The sequence below is a fragment of the Equus asinus genome, chromosome 3, assembly GCF_041296235.1.
Source record: "Equus asinus isolate D_3611 breed Donkey chromosome 3, EquAss-T2T_v2, whole genome shotgun sequence".
In the NCBI taxonomy this organism is placed as follows: domain Eukaryota; kingdom Metazoa; phylum Chordata; class Mammalia; order Perissodactyla; family Equidae; genus Equus; species Equus asinus.
The window spans coordinates 142,004,935-142,023,771 of NC_091792.1; the positions used below are offsets into that span (position 1 = coordinate 142,004,935).

Here is an 18,837-nt window from a genome sequence, read left to right on the forward strand (position 1 = left end):
TCAGCTGGCTTTTTTGTAGAAATTGACAAGCTGATCCTAAAATTTGTATGGAAATGCAAAGAAGCCACAATAGCCAAAACAATCTTGAAAAGGAATAAAGTTGGAAGACTCACACTTCCTAATTTCAAAACTTACTACAAAGCAACAGTAATCAAGATTGCATGGGACTGGCATAATGACAGACAAAGATCAATGAACAGAATTAATAGTTCAAAAATAAACACATACATTTATGGTCATTTGGTTTTCAATAAGGTACTAAGCAAATTCAACGGGAAAATAATTGTTTCAACAAATGATGCTGAGGCAACTGGACAGCCATATGCAAAAGAATAAAGTTGGACCCCTACCTCATACCATATATAAAAATGAACTCAAAATAGATCAGACCTAAATGTAAGAGCTAAAATTAGAAAACTCTTAGAAAACAACAGAAGTGTAAATATTCATGACCTTGGATTAGGCAATAGTTTCTTAGATATGACAGCTAAAACACAAACAACCAAAGAAAAAAGAAAAAAACTGGACTTCATCAAAAGCAAAAAGACAATCGACAAAATGGGAGAAAACATTCGTAAATCATATATATGATAAGGGTCTGGTATCCAGAATATATAAGAACTCTTTCAATTCAACAATAAAAAGACAAATAACTAATTAAAAATGGGCAAAAGATTGAATAAACCTATCTCAAAAAGATAAACAAATCACCCACAAGCACGTGAAAAGATGCTCAACATCATTAGCCATCAATAAAATGCAAAAGAAAACCACAATGAGATATCACATCAACAAGACAAACAATAACAAGTGTTAGCAAGGATGTGGAGAAATTAGAACTCTCACACATGGCTGGTGGAAATGTAAAATGGTGCAGTCACCCTGGAAAACAGTTTGGCAGCTCCTCAAGAAGTTAAACATAGAGTTACCATATGACCCAATAATTCCACTCCCAAGGTATATACCTGTTTGGGCTGAATTATGTTCCCCCCCCAAATTCATCGGTTGAAACCCTAACCCCAGTATCTCACAATGTGACTGTATTTAAGGATGGGGCCTCTAGGGGCCGGCCCCATGGCCGAGTGGTTAAGTTCGCGTGCTCTGCTTCAGCAGCCGGGGGTTTCACTGGTTCCTGAGCATGGACACGGCACTCCTCATCGGGCCATGCTGAGGCGGCATCCCACATAGCACAACCAGAGGCACTCACAACTAGAATGTACAACTATATACGAGGGAGGCTTTGGGGAGAAGCAGAAGAAGAAGGAAAAAAAAAGACTGGAAACAGTTGTTAGCTCAGATGCCAATCTTAAAAAAAAAAAAATGGGGCCTCTAAAGACTAAGTTAAAATGAGGTAATTAGGGTGGACCCTAATGGGATATGACCCATGTCTTTATAAGAATAGGAAATTTAAACACACAAAGAGACACCAGGGGTGTACACACAGAGAAAAGACCAGGTGAGGACACAGTGAGAAGGCGGCCATCTACAAGCTAAGGAGAGAGGCCTCAGAAGAAACCAAACCTACTGACAGCTTGAACTTTTGGCCTCCAAAACTGTAAGAAAATAAATTTCTATTGTTCAAGCCACCCAGTCTATGATATTTTGCTATGGCAGCCCTAGCAAACTAATACAATACCCAAGAGATACAAAAACATATGTTCACAGAAAAACTTACACACAAATGTTCACAGCAGTATTATTCATAATAGCCAAAAAGTGGAAGCAACTGAAATGTCCATCAACTGATGAATGGATAAACAAAATTTCTTATCTACACAATGCAGTATTATTCAGCCATAAAAAGGAATGAAGGGGGCCAGCCCAGTGACTTAGCGGTTAAGTTCGCACATTTCCACTTCGTTGGCCCGGAGTTCACCAGTTTGGAACCGGGGTGCGGACCTATGCACTGCATATCGAGCCATGCTCTGGCAGGCGTCCCACATATAAAATACAGGAAGATGGGCACAGATGTTAGCTCAGGGCCAATCTTCCTCAGCAAAAAGAGGATTGGTGGGATGTTAGCTCAGGGCTAATCTTTCCGAAAAAAAAAGGAATGAAGTACTGATACATGTTACAACATGGATGAACTTTGAAAATATTATGCTAAGTGAAGAAACCAGACACTAAAGGTCTTATATTGTATAATTCTATTTGTAGGAAATATCCAGAATAGGCAAATCCACAGAAACTGAAAAGTAGATTAGTGGTAGCCAAGGGCTAGGGGAGGTTCCAGGAAATGAGGGGAGACTGCTTCTTGGGAGAGTGTTTCTTTCAAAGGTGACAGAAATGTTCTGGAATGAGACAGTGGTGATGGTTGCACAACCTCATGATTAATACTAAAAACCACTGTCTTATGTATGTGAAATATATCTCAATTAAAAAATACATATGCCTGAAACATAGCAGAGTGGAAAAAAAAGACTATATTTTATGATTCTACTTTTAAAATGTTTACATGCATAAAAAAGCCTAAAAAGCCAAAATCCAGAATGTTTTGGGTGACAAAATTAAAGATCATGTTTTCTTAAAAAGGAAAAAAATAAATAAACCAGGGATCCTCAGAATTTGAACAAGTTCTTTGATATGAAACACTGATTTTTTCTGGCTTCTTTGTGTATAAACCAGTCCACCACAACTAACTTGGAAAAAGCTTCTCTCTAATGAAATCAGAATCATTATATAATTTCTAATGTAACTTCAAAGATGTTGGAAAGACAACACTGTACCCTTTCCACTGAAGTAAAAGTGCCAAAGGTAGGAATTTCAGCGCTGCTGACAACTGATATGTGCGGCCTTGAATAATTCCGTTGTAGACATCTGTTTCCATCCCTCCAGCACCTACATGCCCCACCTTCAAACACCTATTCCCTACAAAGAACCCACCCCATGTGGCTGATCAGGGGCTGGCCAGAGCACGCTCCCTGCCAGGCCACAGCGATGGTTCTGGAACGGGCACATGACCCCAGCCAAGCTAAGCAGAGTCCTCCCTGGAGTTTCACTGCTGGGTGCTCAGGACAGACTGCCTCTTTACACTGGGCAGTTAAGCTGAAACCACGTAAGCTTAAAGCTGCCCCCCAGCCAAGTCTCTGTAGAGTGAAGGCCACTATCTGTAGAAGAAAGCCACCACACGGAGACAGAATAAGAGGTGGAGAGAGAAAGACAGAGCCCTAACCACACGGGTGAGGCGCACGGTCCGACTGTACTGAAGCCTGCTACAGCCCAGACTCCAGTGCTGTGAGCCAAGAAATTGTCTTTGATTTCCAGGCCTCCAGTGATAGATTCCTGACCAATAGGAGTACCTATTCTAAATATATGAATAACCTGGAAACCAGTTATTCTCCTCTGAAAACCTCTGTGGAACAAGTCAAGGGAACAGATTGAGAAAGAGAGAGACAGAAGGATGACAAGAGAGAAACGGGCTACAGAAGAAAGGCTTACATACACTTTCAAAAGCAAAGTTCTTCCCAGAGGATAACTTAATTTTTGGAGTCAGACTGACCAGGTTTGAATCCTGACTTGGCCATTAATAAACTGTAACTTTAGTCAAGTTATTTAACCTCTTTGTATCTCAGTTTTCTCAGCTGGAAAGTGAGGATAAGAGCATCTATCTTAGAGGGCTATTGTGAGCACCAACGAGTTAAAACACAGTTTGACAGTGGCAAGCACTCAATAAATACCAGTTATTGCTAATATTCTTATTATAAGAACCCAAAAGTTAAACTTTTACCTTTAAAAGAATACATTTATAATAACTTAACAATAATACTTTAGAAAGGAATGTGATATTCAAAAAGAGAAACTATTTCCATACAATGGAATATTGTACAGTCATAAAAAGAATGAAGCTGTTATATGCTACGACATGGATGAACCTTAAAAGCATTATGCTACATGAAAGAAGCCACACACAAAGGTCACATATTGTATAATTACATTTACATAAAACATCCAGAATATACAAATCCATGGAGACAGAAAGCACATCAGTGGTTGTCAGAGGAAATGAGTACAGGGTTTCTTTTCAGTGTGATGGAAATATTCTAGAATTAGATAGTGGTGATAGTTGCAAAACATAGTGAATATACCCAAAACCACTGAAATACATACATTAAAATGGTAAATTGTAAGTGAATTATATCTCAGTTAAAAAAAAGAAATTGAGTTTATCTTGAAGAAACCTATATCACTTATGGAATTCCATTTTGCTGAGCATCACTCGTGTCAAGCAGATATTAGTAAACATGCTAGTCCTGTTAATAAGGGATGCGTGGTTACAGAAAATGTGGGTTATTTCTAAGAAATGTAGCTGCTTTAGGTCAGACAATCTAAAGTTGACTTGGAAATCTAAAGAAACATAAATTGTAAAAGATATTTCACTTTAAAAATCTGTCTGCCTTGTTTTTAGAAAGAAAAAGCATATGTAATTTCATAGATTCTCTCCAACAAATATTGGAATATTGCCCAAAGAGACTCTATCAGATTAAATAAAAAGAAACACAATGCCTGATTCCTTCAATACATGCAGGAACAAGTAAAAGATACTAAGAACATGTGTCTTACAGACTCACTATGAATGCCTGGAATTCAAACGATTACAGAAACTAGGAAGAGTTTTCAAATTTACAGAATCACAGAGAGTGTAGATGGACATATTTGCCATGCTGTGTTATAAATCAAAAGTCTGTATCTTCTAAATTACCAGCAGAGGAGAGACTCAAGGTGTGGTCCTCTGTCTCACCTCTGTTTGTCTCAACACATCAGATGCCGTTTAATCCTCACCCTCTCCCACAAAGCTTATCTGTTTGCTAATCCTCTGCCTTGGAACCTGTCTGTTCCCTAGTTAGCACTCCCTTCACGTTAGGGCTATGTCCAGTGAAAGACAATATATACATCATCTGGTAAATTATATTAAAATAAATTCCCTATCACACGTAAAACATTATGATGAAACAAAATTCTGGAGGAAGGTCAGAATTATCTTTGAAAAATAAGCAATATGAGATGAAATTTTACTCAATAGGAATTTATGTCTAAATTATAAACCAAAGACAACTAGACACATTCAAAGAAAAAATTTAGGAAGCATACCAGCAAAAAGAGAAATTGACTGCCCCCTTTTGAAACAGGGAAGATTACATGTCGAGTTTATGACGACAAAGGTGCCTTATAACCCATTATTATTTCTAAATGTTAATTAAAGGCTTGTAACAGGTAATAAACAATTAAGAAGAGAAAAGCATTAAAAAGAAAAGGAGACAATGAAGGAGAACAAATATTATATTTTGTAAACCTACCGAAAATCAATATCCAACAAAAGGCTTTTAATGTTAGACTTCTTGTCACCTGATGCTTTCAACCTGATCAGCTCATGCAACCTAAAGCAATCAGTGAAAGCAAATTTAATAAGAAATTACAACTGCCATAGACAATAAGCAAGCAAACAAAAAACTCCATCAAGGTTCTCCTGGTATTTCTAATATTTCAATGAAACACTGAAGAGAATTTGGCAGACATAACCAAGGTCTCCACTTTGCAAATATTTTTAAAAGGGTAGAACTTATCTGAAACAGAGAAGTCTAAAATCATAAACAATTTAGGAATCAAATCAGAAAGAATCTCCTATCATATATCAGAAATCTATACAGATTCCTCTCAAATGTAATATAAATCGCCAACTCCTTAAGAGAGGGACCATACTTTATACTTCCTTTGTATACTCAAAGCTTCATGCTGTACTCTGCACATAGTAAATAACTACGTGATAATTTTTTTTTACAGTTTACATAGTGGTGATAGGAGAAGTTTTTAAACAATCATGTAACATACCTTGGTGTTCCAACACACAGTACTCTTCTGAATCCAAGGGTAGAAAGTAGGTCTACCAAGAACTGACAGCTCCTATCAGCAAACAAATACTGGGCATTTGTCTTCTTGTTTTCCAGTGGATACAGGAGTCGACTGGGCCTTTTTAACTGAGTGAGGGAAACATCACCCACTACCTGATGTTCACCATGCTTCTCCCAGTCGTCTGGTAAGAGCAACTGCTGACATCTTTGACAAAACTTCCTCTGAGACAAGGGCAACTCAATAAACTTCAAGTACCTTCAAGGCAGAATAAAACACAAAGGAATATATATTAAGTTTGTTGTTTTAAAGACAATTAACATGCTCTTTTTGGTATCCAAAAAGCATTACGACTTCCTAAAGAATACTGCATAAAGAAGCAAAGGTAAGAAAATCTGTGGAATGTTGGCTGGAATTTATGTCTGGCTGCATACCTACAAAGTGGAAGAGAATCAGCAATTTCATGAGAATTGAGATGCTCCAATTTAGTCACTGAATGAAGATCAATACCCATTTACAATGTGAATATAATATATTACTCAAACAACTTAGGGGTAATGGAGACTACGAACACGTTTAAATTCACTGACAAATCCATGTGTTCTAACTTTCAAGTGTTAAACAGTCTGGCTCAATAAGACGGTCATTTTAAGATGAGAAATTAAAATCATTCTTCAAGTTCTTATGGCATACTTAGCAAGAAAAACTACCTCTTAAAAGAAAAACCATTCCTACAAGGTCCCTCTATTCTCAGCACTACTGATTGGAGGCAGTTCTAAGAAGCTCATGCCCAGCACAGCAAGATAATATTCACAGCCTGGAAATAAAACTGTACTGGATATCCCACTACATCTCTTTCAAGTCCTCTTTATAGTATCTGACTTCAAACTTGCCACTTTAGGTGTTTTTTTTTCATTTTATAAGAAATTATTAAAGAAAGAAAACAATCATGGTTAGTATGTTTTAAAAACATACCAGCTATGAAATCAGAGTGAAAAAACAAAAGAAAAATAAATAAGATTATCAAGGCTCCCAGTGGGTCAGAAATGTCTAACTCCAAGCATGTGAGAGCGCACTAAAGGGTTCTCGTTTCTGGAGATGAGTCATACGATTTCTACTGAACTAAACTCTGGAACTGCACTTTAAAAACTGTGAACTTCACATAGAATCAAAGTGGGTTTTAAAACTTTTTATATCCAAGCACAGCTTCACTTCAGAGCACCCAAGGCAGTGACAAATAGATATTCTGAATGGCCACAGCAAGAAATAAGCTTATCATGCCAGTAATTTAAATGTTTCTATTTCTTTGATAACTGTTCTTTTGACAGCTTTATCTACGACTGTAAAGAAAAAGGAAAGTGATATTTGAAGAAACTTTTATAGTAATTCAAAGTAAGAATGTCAGTAGATAAAAGGGCCCCTAAGACATGAAATGCAAATGGAAAAAACCAGTACACTCTTCAGCAAGAGAAACACTGAATCACTACTATTACCTTTCCTTATTAAATGTTAAGTGTTGAAGACTTCCACATCCAGCCATGATAGAGTAACAGGAACCAGATTTGCCACTCTGGCCCTCAAAGAATTTTTTCAACACACAAAATATATGAAACCACAGTTTCAAGACACTGGACGAGTGGCAGCCCGAATAGTGAAGGATAAGAGAAAGGAACAGATGAGTGAGTGGTACAACTGCCCAGCTTACTGCCTGTGGAGAGCAGGCAGCACAGAGACAGAGATCCCAAACAGAGCTTGATGAGTTGATGAGGTAGAGCTGAGAATTCGTGGAGGCCAGGGCGGCTGGAGTTCACAGGGCAGAGGACTGGAGAATAGAAGTGGAGGACACAGAACTGAAAATGGGACGCTTAGAGAGAGAGAGCTCCATGATGCTATGATTCCCCTCAAGTCTTCAGCAGAGCACTGATCAGCACACATGTGTGAAGATCTACCCACAGCGAGGGAGAGAACCACTGAAAAGGAGCAGGCGGAACAATCGCTGGATACACACACAGGGCACAGAATGGTTGTCTACTGACGAGCCAGAGTGAGAAACCTCCTAGAACACAAGCATCGGTAGCACGCTCTTCTGAGCACTGCCTCAGGAGTGGGGAGCAATTAGCCCCACCCCAAAGGCTGCTCTGGTCCAGCCCAAAAGCCTAAAGATAAGCCTGCAAAAGCAAGAGACAACAGGGGCCAGCCCCATGGCCGAGTGGTTAAGTTTGCGTGCTCCACTGCAGGCGGCCCAGTGTTTCGTAGGTTCGAATCCTGGGTGCGGATGTGGCACCACTCATCGAGCCACACTGAGGTGGCGTCCCACATGCCACAACTAGAAGGACCTACAACTAAAAATACACAACTATGTACTGGGGGTCTTTGGGAGAAAAAAGGAAAAACAAAATCTTTGGGGGGAAAAAAAAAGCAAGAGACAAGAAACCTTTTCTGTAAAGGATCAGACAGTAAATATTTTGAGCCTGGTAGGCCATCTGGTCTCTCTGCCACACTTTTCTGTCAGCACAAAAGCAACCACAAACCAACTGTACATGAACAGGCATGGCCAGATTCGGCCTGCAGGCTGTAGTTTGCCAAATCCTGCTCAAGAGCATCAAACTACAGCCAAGTAACTTAACTGTGTCCCAGAACAAAGCTCAAAAATATGTAAAGGAATAAAAAATATCCAGTGTACAACAAGGTAAAACTGACACTGCCAGCACTGAATCAAATATTTCCAGGGATGCAAAGAAACAGGAAAACGTGACCCATGATTAGGAAAAAAGATCAATCAATTCGAGCTGACTCAGAAATGACAGAGATGATACAATCAGTAGACAGAGAGAGTAAAGCCATTTATTGTAACTACATTCCATATGTTTAAGGAAGTAGACAAGAACCTAAGGCTGTTAAGTAAAAACATGGAAAGTACTAAAAACACCCAAATCAAACCTATAAAGATTTCTCTTTTAATTGTCTGAAACAAAAAACATCCTAGATGGGATTAACAGCAGTTCAGATACTACAGAAAAAAAAAATGGTGACATGAAGTCATGGCCTCAGAAACTATCCAAAAAGAAACACTGACAGGCCTAAATACATGAAACTGGACGCCCCAAAAGGAGTGGACAGAAAAAATTTTGGAAAAGTAATGGCTGAAATTCTCCAAAATTACATCAAAAGATGCAAGAAGCCTAGAGAACCTCAACCACAAGAAACATCAAGAAAACTACAAGATGCATCATAAAAAAATTATTCAGTATCAGTGAAAAAGAGAAAATCTTAAAAAGAGACCAAAGGGAAAAAAGATATGTACAGAGGAACAAAGATAAGAATGATAGCAGATTTCTCACTGGAAACAATGCAAGAAAGAAGACAGTGGAGCAAAACCACGTCTACACAAATTCTTCTAGAACACTGAAGAGGAAGGTACAGTTCCCCATTCATTTGATTAGGCCAGCATTACTCCAACAGCAAAACCAGAAAAAAAATTATAAGAAAACTAAAGACCAATATACCTCATGAACACAAACTCAAAATCATTACAAAATTTTAGCAAATCAAAACCACAATACACACTGGTTACATGATGACCAAGTGTAATTTATCCCAGGAATGCAAGGTTGTGTCAACGTTTGAATTCAATCAACGCAATTCACCATATTAACAATCTTAAAAAAGTGATCATCTCATTAAATGCAGGAAAAAGCACTTGACAAAATCAAACATTCATTCATGAAAAAGATTCTCAAAAAACATAGAAGGAATAGATGGGAACTTCTGCAACCTGATAAAGGGCATCTAAGAAAAACCAATAGCTAACACTATACTGATAAAAGACTGAATGTATTCCTCCTAAGTCTGGGACTCAGCAAGGACCTTTACTCCCACCATTTCTATTCAACATTGACTGGGGATTCTAGCCACTTTAATAAGGCAAGAAAAAGAAATAAAAGGCATGGATTAGAAAGGAAACATTAAAACTTCTTTATTTACAGACAACATGATCATGTATGTAGAAAGTCCTAAGGAAATCTTCAAAAAAGCTGCCAGAACTAATAAGTAAGCTAATCAAGATTGCAGGATAAAATATTAATATACAAAATTAATTGTATTGTTAACAACTGGCTGGCTTATACCTCAACACATGATCAATCTTAATATCACAGAGTGAAGAAGACATTATCTATATTTTAATGTGATACAAAAGGAAATACACCCTACCATTTAAAAAAGAGTCTTGGCCCCAGAACTGAACTTGAGTCTGATGACACCTCTACTTTACAATAAATACAGAGAATAGAATAAATGTTGCACAACATTACGGGATGTGGTCAACCAAATCCAGAATGTGGGAAATTCTATAGGACAAATGGCTCTGCTTTTTCAACAAACAAAAGATTAATAATATGAACCAGGGCTGGCCCCGTGACCAAGTGGTTAAGTTCACGGGCTCCGCTGCAGGCCGCCCAGTGTTTCATTGGTTCAAATCCTGGGGGCGGACATGGCACTGCTCATCAAACCACGCTGAGGCAGCGTCCCACATGCCACAACTAGAAGGACCCACAACGAAGAATATACAACTATGTACCGGGGGGCTTTGGGGAGAAAAAGGAAAAAATAAATAAATAAATAAAATCTTTAAAAAAAAAAAAAAAACCTTAGAGGCACCCTGTGTAGACAGCCAAACAGAGGTCATGACATAGATGTGTGTCCACCCGTGGGCAAACTCGGCCCTAGGTCCTCATGCTGTCGTCTCTTCAGTGCAGCGCTGGGCGCCACTGGAACTACAGGCAGTCCCACTGCCAGCACCTATGACTCAGTCCTGAAACACAGAGCTCCCGCACGTGCAGTCAGGCACCAAACACAGCAACGGGGCATACGTTTGATATTAAACAAGTAAACACTCGTGGCTGAAAGAATGACAACAATCAAGGACTTTACAGGAAAAAAGAGAAAGAAGATCCCCAAAACGAAGCTGTGTCAGGTTCTGCTACTTAAATACAGTCAAAAGGACTGCCTATCACACACCAAGCGGTGCCAACTCAAGGCAGGAGAAGCCACAAAATCACCAGGAAGAGATGAAAGAAAATTCAAAGTAAAGAGGGGCGGTTGTCACAACTCAGCCACCACATTGGACTATCTTAAGGCACTCAGTTTAATTATTTTTAAAAGAAAGAAAAGAACACTGTTAAATGAACCGTCACTTAAATATCTTTGTGCCTTGGTGAAATTCTTTCAGAAAGCTTTATTGCTAGTTTATTAAGCTTCTCTTGACAAAAGAAAAACTGAGATCTTTCGCATACTTCTCTCTATTCAAAATCACATCATAATCATTCAAGCATACTGTTTTAAATTTAACATTCAGACACAAGGTCTTTTTAAAGGTTTGGGAGGAAGAACACGAGACTATCAAGAGCTGAGGGTTACTCAGAGCTCCCTCCTCATTCATTCTTACTCCACACCCCCGGGGGGAGAAGAAATTCATTCTGCCGCGTGGCTCCGCAGGATTCACAATTGCAGGCTAGTATTTTGAAATGTCATTTTTATTGATCTCCATTTGATGTTCCATTTGCCTTTCCTGGAGCAGACAAATTATGTGCATGCCATTTCCCTAATAGCAGACGTTGGAAATCTGAGTTTAAATGAGCTCTTGAAAAAACAACCAAATGAAATATCAACTAAACAAAACTATTGGGATACACATACATTAATGCTGATTTTAGCATTAAAATATATCTTTCTTAAGACTTCACAGGTCACAATAAGGGTGCCAACATACTACATGATAGAATAACACATTTTAGGGCATAACAGGCAGCTAAACACTACAAGAAAAGTCAAATCTCAGGCATAAAATGTAAATCTGTCAACTGAACACATGAAATTTAAAGCATGGTTCAAAGACTGGGATTAGAAAAAGGACTATCAAATCCTATTCTGCAGAACCTAGAAATCTGTGCAGCACAGCCAGTTCCGTAATAAAAATCAAGTAACAAAAGTCAGTTTATCTTGTTAGCTACCATCTTTCCTTTCTAACAATTTCAAAAACAAATTAGTCAATAAAAAGCTATTATTACTCCACAATAACAGATGAAAGGTTTGCTTTACAGAATAGGTGTAATGTTTAAATGCATTTTAATACTTTTACATATAGTATTATTTAATAAAATAACTTATAAATGAGTTGTATAAAGTTAAATTAGAAAATAAATACAATCTCAAGTAACAGTGCATCATCCATAGATCCATTTACACACAAGAATGAACTGCTAGTCTTAAGCTGAAGACACACTAACAAAACAATTAATAACACAGACTAGGTAACTTAGTAAGCCTTTGATTTTAAAAAGTCAAAATTTTAGATTTTTAGAGGAACGACTGATTTCAAACTTTTCACTCCTTAGACAGCATATAAGAAATCATAAAGAGCATCAATTACAAAGTGATGCAATGAAATCAATTATATTGTATTTCAAAAAGCTTAAACTTCTACTCATCCTCTAAAACCTGTTCAAACACCATGTCCTTAAACTGTATTGAGCAGCTAAGGCACGAGTCAGCTGTAATGCATCTGACTTTCCAGAGCACTCGGTCTTGTCTAGGAATACTGTTGACACTTAACATATTCTTCTTCGCACTGTGTAATCTTTAAATATATCTCAACTCCAGTACTACCATTTAAGTTCTTTCTGAGCCCTCAACCAAGAATGAATAAACGATTGGAGGGAGGAACGGTTGGATGGAGGCTTGGGCAACAAAATCCAAGGTTATGGGTCACAGAGGATTTAAGATGTTGAAAATTATTTTTAAGACATCCTCTCAAGAACCAGCACTAGATAACAGATAACTAGATAATTAGATAACAGAAGAAATTATGGCCCCCAAGTCTTACTAAATCTCTGCTTTCTTTTTCTCTTTTAAATAATTCTGATTCTGTAAGGTGACACCTCTAAGCAGCCCAAACATATAAGTTTTTGAAAATTCTTTAAGACTTCATATTTTAGCCAGTTCTTTCATATTATAATTAGCATGAAATATGAATTTCAAAAATTCCTTATTATCAGGGCCGCCCGGTAGCATAGTGGTTAAGTTCACACCCCGCACTTCAGCAGCCCAGGGTTCACAGGTTCGGATCCTGGGCACGGACCTAGCACTGCTTGTCAAGTCACCCTGTGGCAGCACCCCACATAAAATAGAGGAAGACTGTCACAGATGGTAGCTTAATGACAATCTTTCTCAAGCAAAAAGAGGGAGACTGGCTACAGATGTTGGCTCAGGGCCAATCTTCCTCACCAAAAAAATATATATTCCTATTATCAAAAAATCATACTCTGGCAGTACAACAACAAGACAGTGGTTTAGCTCCAGACTAAAATTTTATTATGCAAGGAAACAAGATCACCTAGATTTTCTTATAGTTTAATTGAATCACCAATATCCTTAAGTAATAACATGAAAAACACGTTTATCAGATAAAAGTAAATACAGCAAAATACAAAACTATGTACATGTTATGACTATAACCTTGTAAAACAAACAAACCTAGGCATAGGAAAAAAGGCCAAAACACATACTACCAAATAACCAAGGTGAGGGTGTTCAAAGGGAAAACCAGGAGTGATGTTCTTCTACTTTCTGCATCTTCAACATTCTATTTTATCTCATTATGATAATTTTATTAGGATATATCTCTATATAATTCTTTATGTTTTATCTCCTTAAATAAAATCATTACACATCACATATTACTATCTTTTATGTTTAAAAATAACATTTTAGAGGGGCTGGCCCCATGGCCTAGTGGTTACGTTTGCCACACTCCACTTCGGCGGCCCGGGTTCAGTTCCTCAGTATGGAGCTACACCACTCGTTGGCGGCCGTGCTGTGGCAGCAACCCTCATACAAAACAGAGGAAGACTGGCACAGATGATGATCTTCCTCAAGCAAAAATAAATACGTAAATAAAAATAACATTTTAGAATCAGAGAAGCATAAGTTTGAGTCACAGCTAAGTCATTCTAGTAGTAAGAACTCGATGAAGTTACTCAACTTCTCCACACCTCAATTTTCTCACCTAAGTAAACTACTCGGAAGGATTGAACAGTACCTCACATGAAATGTCTAGTACAGTGCCTAGCTCACAGTAGCACTCAATTTACATTAATTCCCTTTTCAACATTTTTTGTTGTTGATTGAATTCCCATACAGTAAGTAGACAACACTGATTAAGTACTTCGATTAAGGGGCAATCAAGTTATTAAGAAAAGTCTCCTCCATCAAAGGACCTTAAAATCTACCAAGAAACTCAAGAAAGACATCGAATAGAGCCCACTACTCCTTCCCACTTAGCCTGAATAAGACCTCAGAACCCTTCCGAACACAGCAGCCCAGGCAGCCAGAAGGAACTGCCTCGAGAGTGAAAACCTTTTTGTCATCTGCAACGCGGAGCAGGGGCTTTTTAAAAAGCTTCTCCCAGCACATAGAGCACAACATCAAGACACAGGAGGGGAATGAATTCTTTACACAGGTTTGCCAAAGAATTAAATCTATCACTCAATTTCCATTCACCCAATAAAACATTTACAATGCAGCTTTTAAAGAATGTTTTGGTTCTTTTAGTATTTCAAACTAGAAATATTACAGTAAATCTTCATGACATTGGATTTGGCAATGGATTCTTAGCTATGTCACCAAAAGCACAAGCAACAAAAGAAAGAATTGATAAGCTGAGCTTCATCAAAATTAAGAACTCTTGTGCATCAAAGGACATCATCAAGAAAGTGAAAAGACAATCTGTCATAATTGGAGAAAATATCTGCAAGTCATATATCTGATAACGATGCAATAACAAGAACGTATAAAGACTTCCTGAGACTCAACAACAAAAAGACACACAACACTCTATTAAAAATGGACAAAGGAACTGAACAGACATTTCTCCAAAGAAGATGTACAAGTGGTCAATAAGTACATGAAAAGATGATCTACGTTACCAGTAATAAGAGAAATAAAAATCAACACCACATGTGAAGTGACATACCAATTCACAACTACTAGGATGGCCATAATCAAAAAACAGAAAACAGGGGCTGCCCCAGTGGCGCAGCAGTTAAGTTCGCACGTTCTGCTTCAGTGTCCCCAGGTTCACCAGTTTGGACCCTAGGTGTGAACCTACACACTGCTTGGCAAGCCATGCCGTGGCAGGCATCCCACATATAAAGCAGAGTAAAATGGGCACGGACGTTAGCTCAGGGCCAGTCTTCCTTAGCAAAAAGAGGAGAATTGGTGGCAGATGTTAGCTCAGGGCTGATCTTCCTCAAAAAAAACCCCCAGAAAACAACAAGTGTTGTCAAGGATATAGAGAAATTGGAAGCCTCATACATTGCTGATGGGAATGCAAAACGGTGTTGTCACTGTGAAAAACAATTTGGTGGTTCCTCAAGAAACCAAACACGGAATTACCACAATTCAATAATTCCACACTTTTAGGTATATACCCAAAATAACTGAAAACAGGAACTCAAAGAAATATTTGTATGCCAATGTTCACTGTAGCGTTATTCACAACAGCCAAAAAGTGGAAACAACACAACTGTCCATTGATGGATGAAAGGATAAACAAAACATAGTATATACATACAATGGAATATTATTCAGCCACAAAAGTATGAAGTTAAGATACATGCTACAACATGCATAAGCCTTGAAAACATTATGCTGCATGAAATAAGCCAGACACGAAAGGACAAATATTGTATGATTCCACTTATATGATGTACTTAGAAGAGTTAAATTCACAGAGACAAAAAGTATGGCAGAGGTTCCCAGGGTTTGGGAAGAGGTGGAATGGGGAATTATTGCTTAATGGTCATAGATTTTCTGTTTGGGGTGATGAAAAAGTTTTGGAAATACACAGTCATGATGATTGCACAACACTGTGAATGTAATGAACGCCACTGAACTGTACAGTTAAAAATCACTAAAATGGCAAATTTTGTTATACATCTTTTACCACAATAAAACTTTTAAAGTAAATTAAATTTAAAGGCATAGGAAAAAATACAACAAAAAATAATAAATAAAAACACCACCGCATCAGTACCTTTCCACACACTGCGTTCGGGAGAGAGGAGGCTGACATCTTCGGTTGTAAGCTTCTCGGGCAGCAAGTCTCGCTCCTGACAACTGAAAGAGAATAAAAAACCCACTTAATAAACCATCAAACTTGCTACCACCTTAGAAAAACTGGTTTCACATTCTGACATCAAAAAGCCAGAAATTCAAGCAGCTCAATGTTGTAAACAAGCATTCATTTCAGGGGAAAACAAAACAAAACACACTGAACTGCGAAAATTCTAGAGCAGTTTGAAGCAATGCCCAACATATTAAACCACTGAGAGATCACCTGACAAGTGGTGATCTTAACGGGTCTGCAGAAGAGTGGTGTACAAGGCTGTTTTCCAACACACCTAACAAAGCCGGCAATTTTCTAGTCAAAACTTTCAGAAACTTCAATTGGGGCTGAGTCCAAATGGATACCAAGCTCATAACTCTAAGTGCCTTCACTGGTCATCCAGTGGCTGTATAAAGGATGTTCAAAGCAAATGTTCAAGAAGAGTGTTCTTCTAAAACACTTCCTGGAATGATCTAGACTAGACTCCCTGGGAGAAATCTGTATTTGCAAACGACGGATTAGCCACCACAGTAGTTTAAGACATTGGTAAACAGGGCAAGTTCAGAGTAAGTATAAACTCCGGTCTCTCAAACCAAAAAACATGTTATCTTCACCTCTCTTAAGAGACTCGACTTATCTAATGCTCATACTACAGAGTTTTTATTGGTTTAGACATTCTCAATAAAATGTCACAAACATCAAAAAGGAAAAAACATATATCCAAAAAGTTCATATACCTTTTCATCTTCCCATTGAAAAAAATTACAGTCTTTTCTATCTCTACAGGCTGAGCAGGCATAAAACCTCCGCGTTCCTTCTCTCCCTTGGCTCACCTTTACAAACAGAAGAGTGGGTCCTAGTTCCAGAGGAGGAAAAAACATGTCAAACGATAGTCATCTACATCAAGTTCCTAGTGTTCACCGCCCTTAAATAAAACTTGTTTTAGTCTTATGCACAATTTGTCAAAATTAAATCCACTGTTCAAAAAACATTTTTCCTTTTCTCTCAGTCACAACATTCAGAGATATATCTATTTTTTTATATAAATATATTCTTATATTTCTTATATTTAAGAAATAATTTTTGAGAACTGGTCTCTGCTATTGTCAGTATAACTGCTGTCTACAGAGTGAATGACCTGGGTCCTGAGACTAAAACAAGGAGGGGTCCAGAGAACCGAGCACTTTGCCATCTCCCGCTCAGCTATCCTTTCAGAGAAAATCGGAGCTTTTAGAGTGGCACACACCCTCTCTCTGCAAGTTAGAGAAAAACCTGGCCTGGTTTCTAAGCAAGAATTCATTCTATCATTCTCCCTAAGTTTTTTTTATTGAAAAGATAGCAAATCAACAAATGAAATCCCCAAGTACTGGGCAATGGTAATTAATCACATGAAGTCCCTTACCCAGCCTCTTCCTTAAAAAAGAAATGTTAACAGCCTTGGAGCCAAAACCACAACAGTGAGGACTCTCTGCAACGGTTTCTCAATAAGTTGAAAAACACGACGCCCCGAGAAAGGGGCGTTTTCTAGGCATCACGCACGGTGGGGGAGAGGCAGATAAACACCGGGAGCTCTGAAAGCCCACGGCACCTTCACGCCCCCGGAGCCCCACAGCCAGGCTGAGCCCAGACACGGACCCACCGTGAGGGCAAAGCGGAGCAGGAGTGGCAGGATCGGAGGAAAGCACCACCTCCGCTCCCGAGCTCTCCGAGCGACCCCCGTTCCCCTCTGTCTCCACGGCTCCAAGCCCGTCCCTGGGGGCTGCCATCTTCCCGCCGCCGTCCCGAAAGCCTCAGTCCGAGCCAAGGAAACTGAGAAAGAGTGTCGCCGAGACCCACAACGGACTCACAGCGCCCCCATGCGCCTAGGAGGAGCTGCAGCTGCTGGGCGCAGGCCACGCCCCCAAACGCTTTCCCGCCAGCCCTGGGCTGGCCCTAAATGGCCCCCGGTGCAGCCGGTGGGGCGACTCGCAGGCAGTTTGTTGGACCTGTGCAAGAACCTCACCTGTTTTCTGCCGCACCCTCAGCAACTGTAAGTACCCTCGTTTGGTAAGAACACAGCCAGAAGATGAGATGACTCTTTAGAGCAAAGATTTGGTCGGGTTCGAAGTCCAAAAGGTGGTGTCACTACCAACAGCAGCTAGAAATAGTTTCAGCAGCAGATGGTTGGTGGAACCATCCTCTTTTTTCAAAGTCACTCTCACGCTGTCATGTATCACGTTTTGGTTTTTTTGGACGACGTTTATAGTTGCATACAGTAGTTGCATGGCCACTGACTCTTTTTTTTTTTTTTTTGGTGAGAAAGATTGGCCCTGAGCTAACAGCTTGAGGGAGATTGTCCCTGAGCTAATATCCATGCCAATCTTCCCCTATTTTGTATATGAGATGCTGGCCACAGCATGGCTTGATGAGCAGTGTGTAGGTGTGCACCGGGTCCAAAGTCACGAACCCTGGGCCACTGAAGCAGAGCATGAAAACTTAACCACTATGCCACCAGGCTGGCCCCTCCACTGACGTTTATACGTGGAAAGAAATGAAACCGGACCTATTCGCATATGACATGATTGTCTACATAGAAAATCCCAAGGAACCTACAAAAATAACTCAAGTTTAAACCGAGTTCAGCAAGGTTGCAGGACATCAGATAAACATACAAAACTCCATTGTACTTCTGTATACTAACAATGAACACCTGAACGCCCAAATTAAAAACAGACTACCACTTACAACCACTCAAATCAATGAAACACTTAGCTGTAGATCTAACAAAACATGTAACAGACTTGTATGCTGAAAACTACAAAATGCTGATGAGAAAAGATCTAAATAAA

The 18,837-nt window shown here is 39.0% G+C and overlaps 1 protein-coding gene across 7 annotated transcripts in view; it reads right to left on the reverse strand.

Moving 5' to 3' along the window:
* ZCCHC4 (zinc finger CCHC-type containing 4) overlaps positions 1–17,869 on the reverse strand; it is a 51,100-nt gene extending 33,231 nt beyond the window's left edge. The window contains exons 1-5 of one of the 7 annotated variants that reach the window (XM_070506116.1): positions 17,649–17,869; positions 16,843–16,865; positions 15,938–16,020; positions 5,827–6,102; positions 5,295–5,375 (exon numbers count right to left, since the gene is read on the reverse strand). In XM_070506116.1, coding sequence (XP_070362217.1) covers positions 5,295–5,375; positions 5,827–6,102; positions 15,938–16,020; positions 16,843–16,865; positions 17,649–17,775 — 590 coding nt within the window. In that variant the 5' untranslated portion in view covers positions 17,776–17,869. Of the gene's footprint in view, positions 1–5,294; positions 5,376–5,826; positions 6,103–15,937; positions 16,021–16,746; positions 16,935–17,411; positions 17,466–17,648 lie in introns of those variants that run through there. The other 6 variants (XM_044767657.2, XM_014855890.3, XM_070506117.1 and 3 more) reach the window with 6 other exon arrangements.
* Between the last annotated feature and the right edge of the window lie 968 nt (positions 17,870–18,837).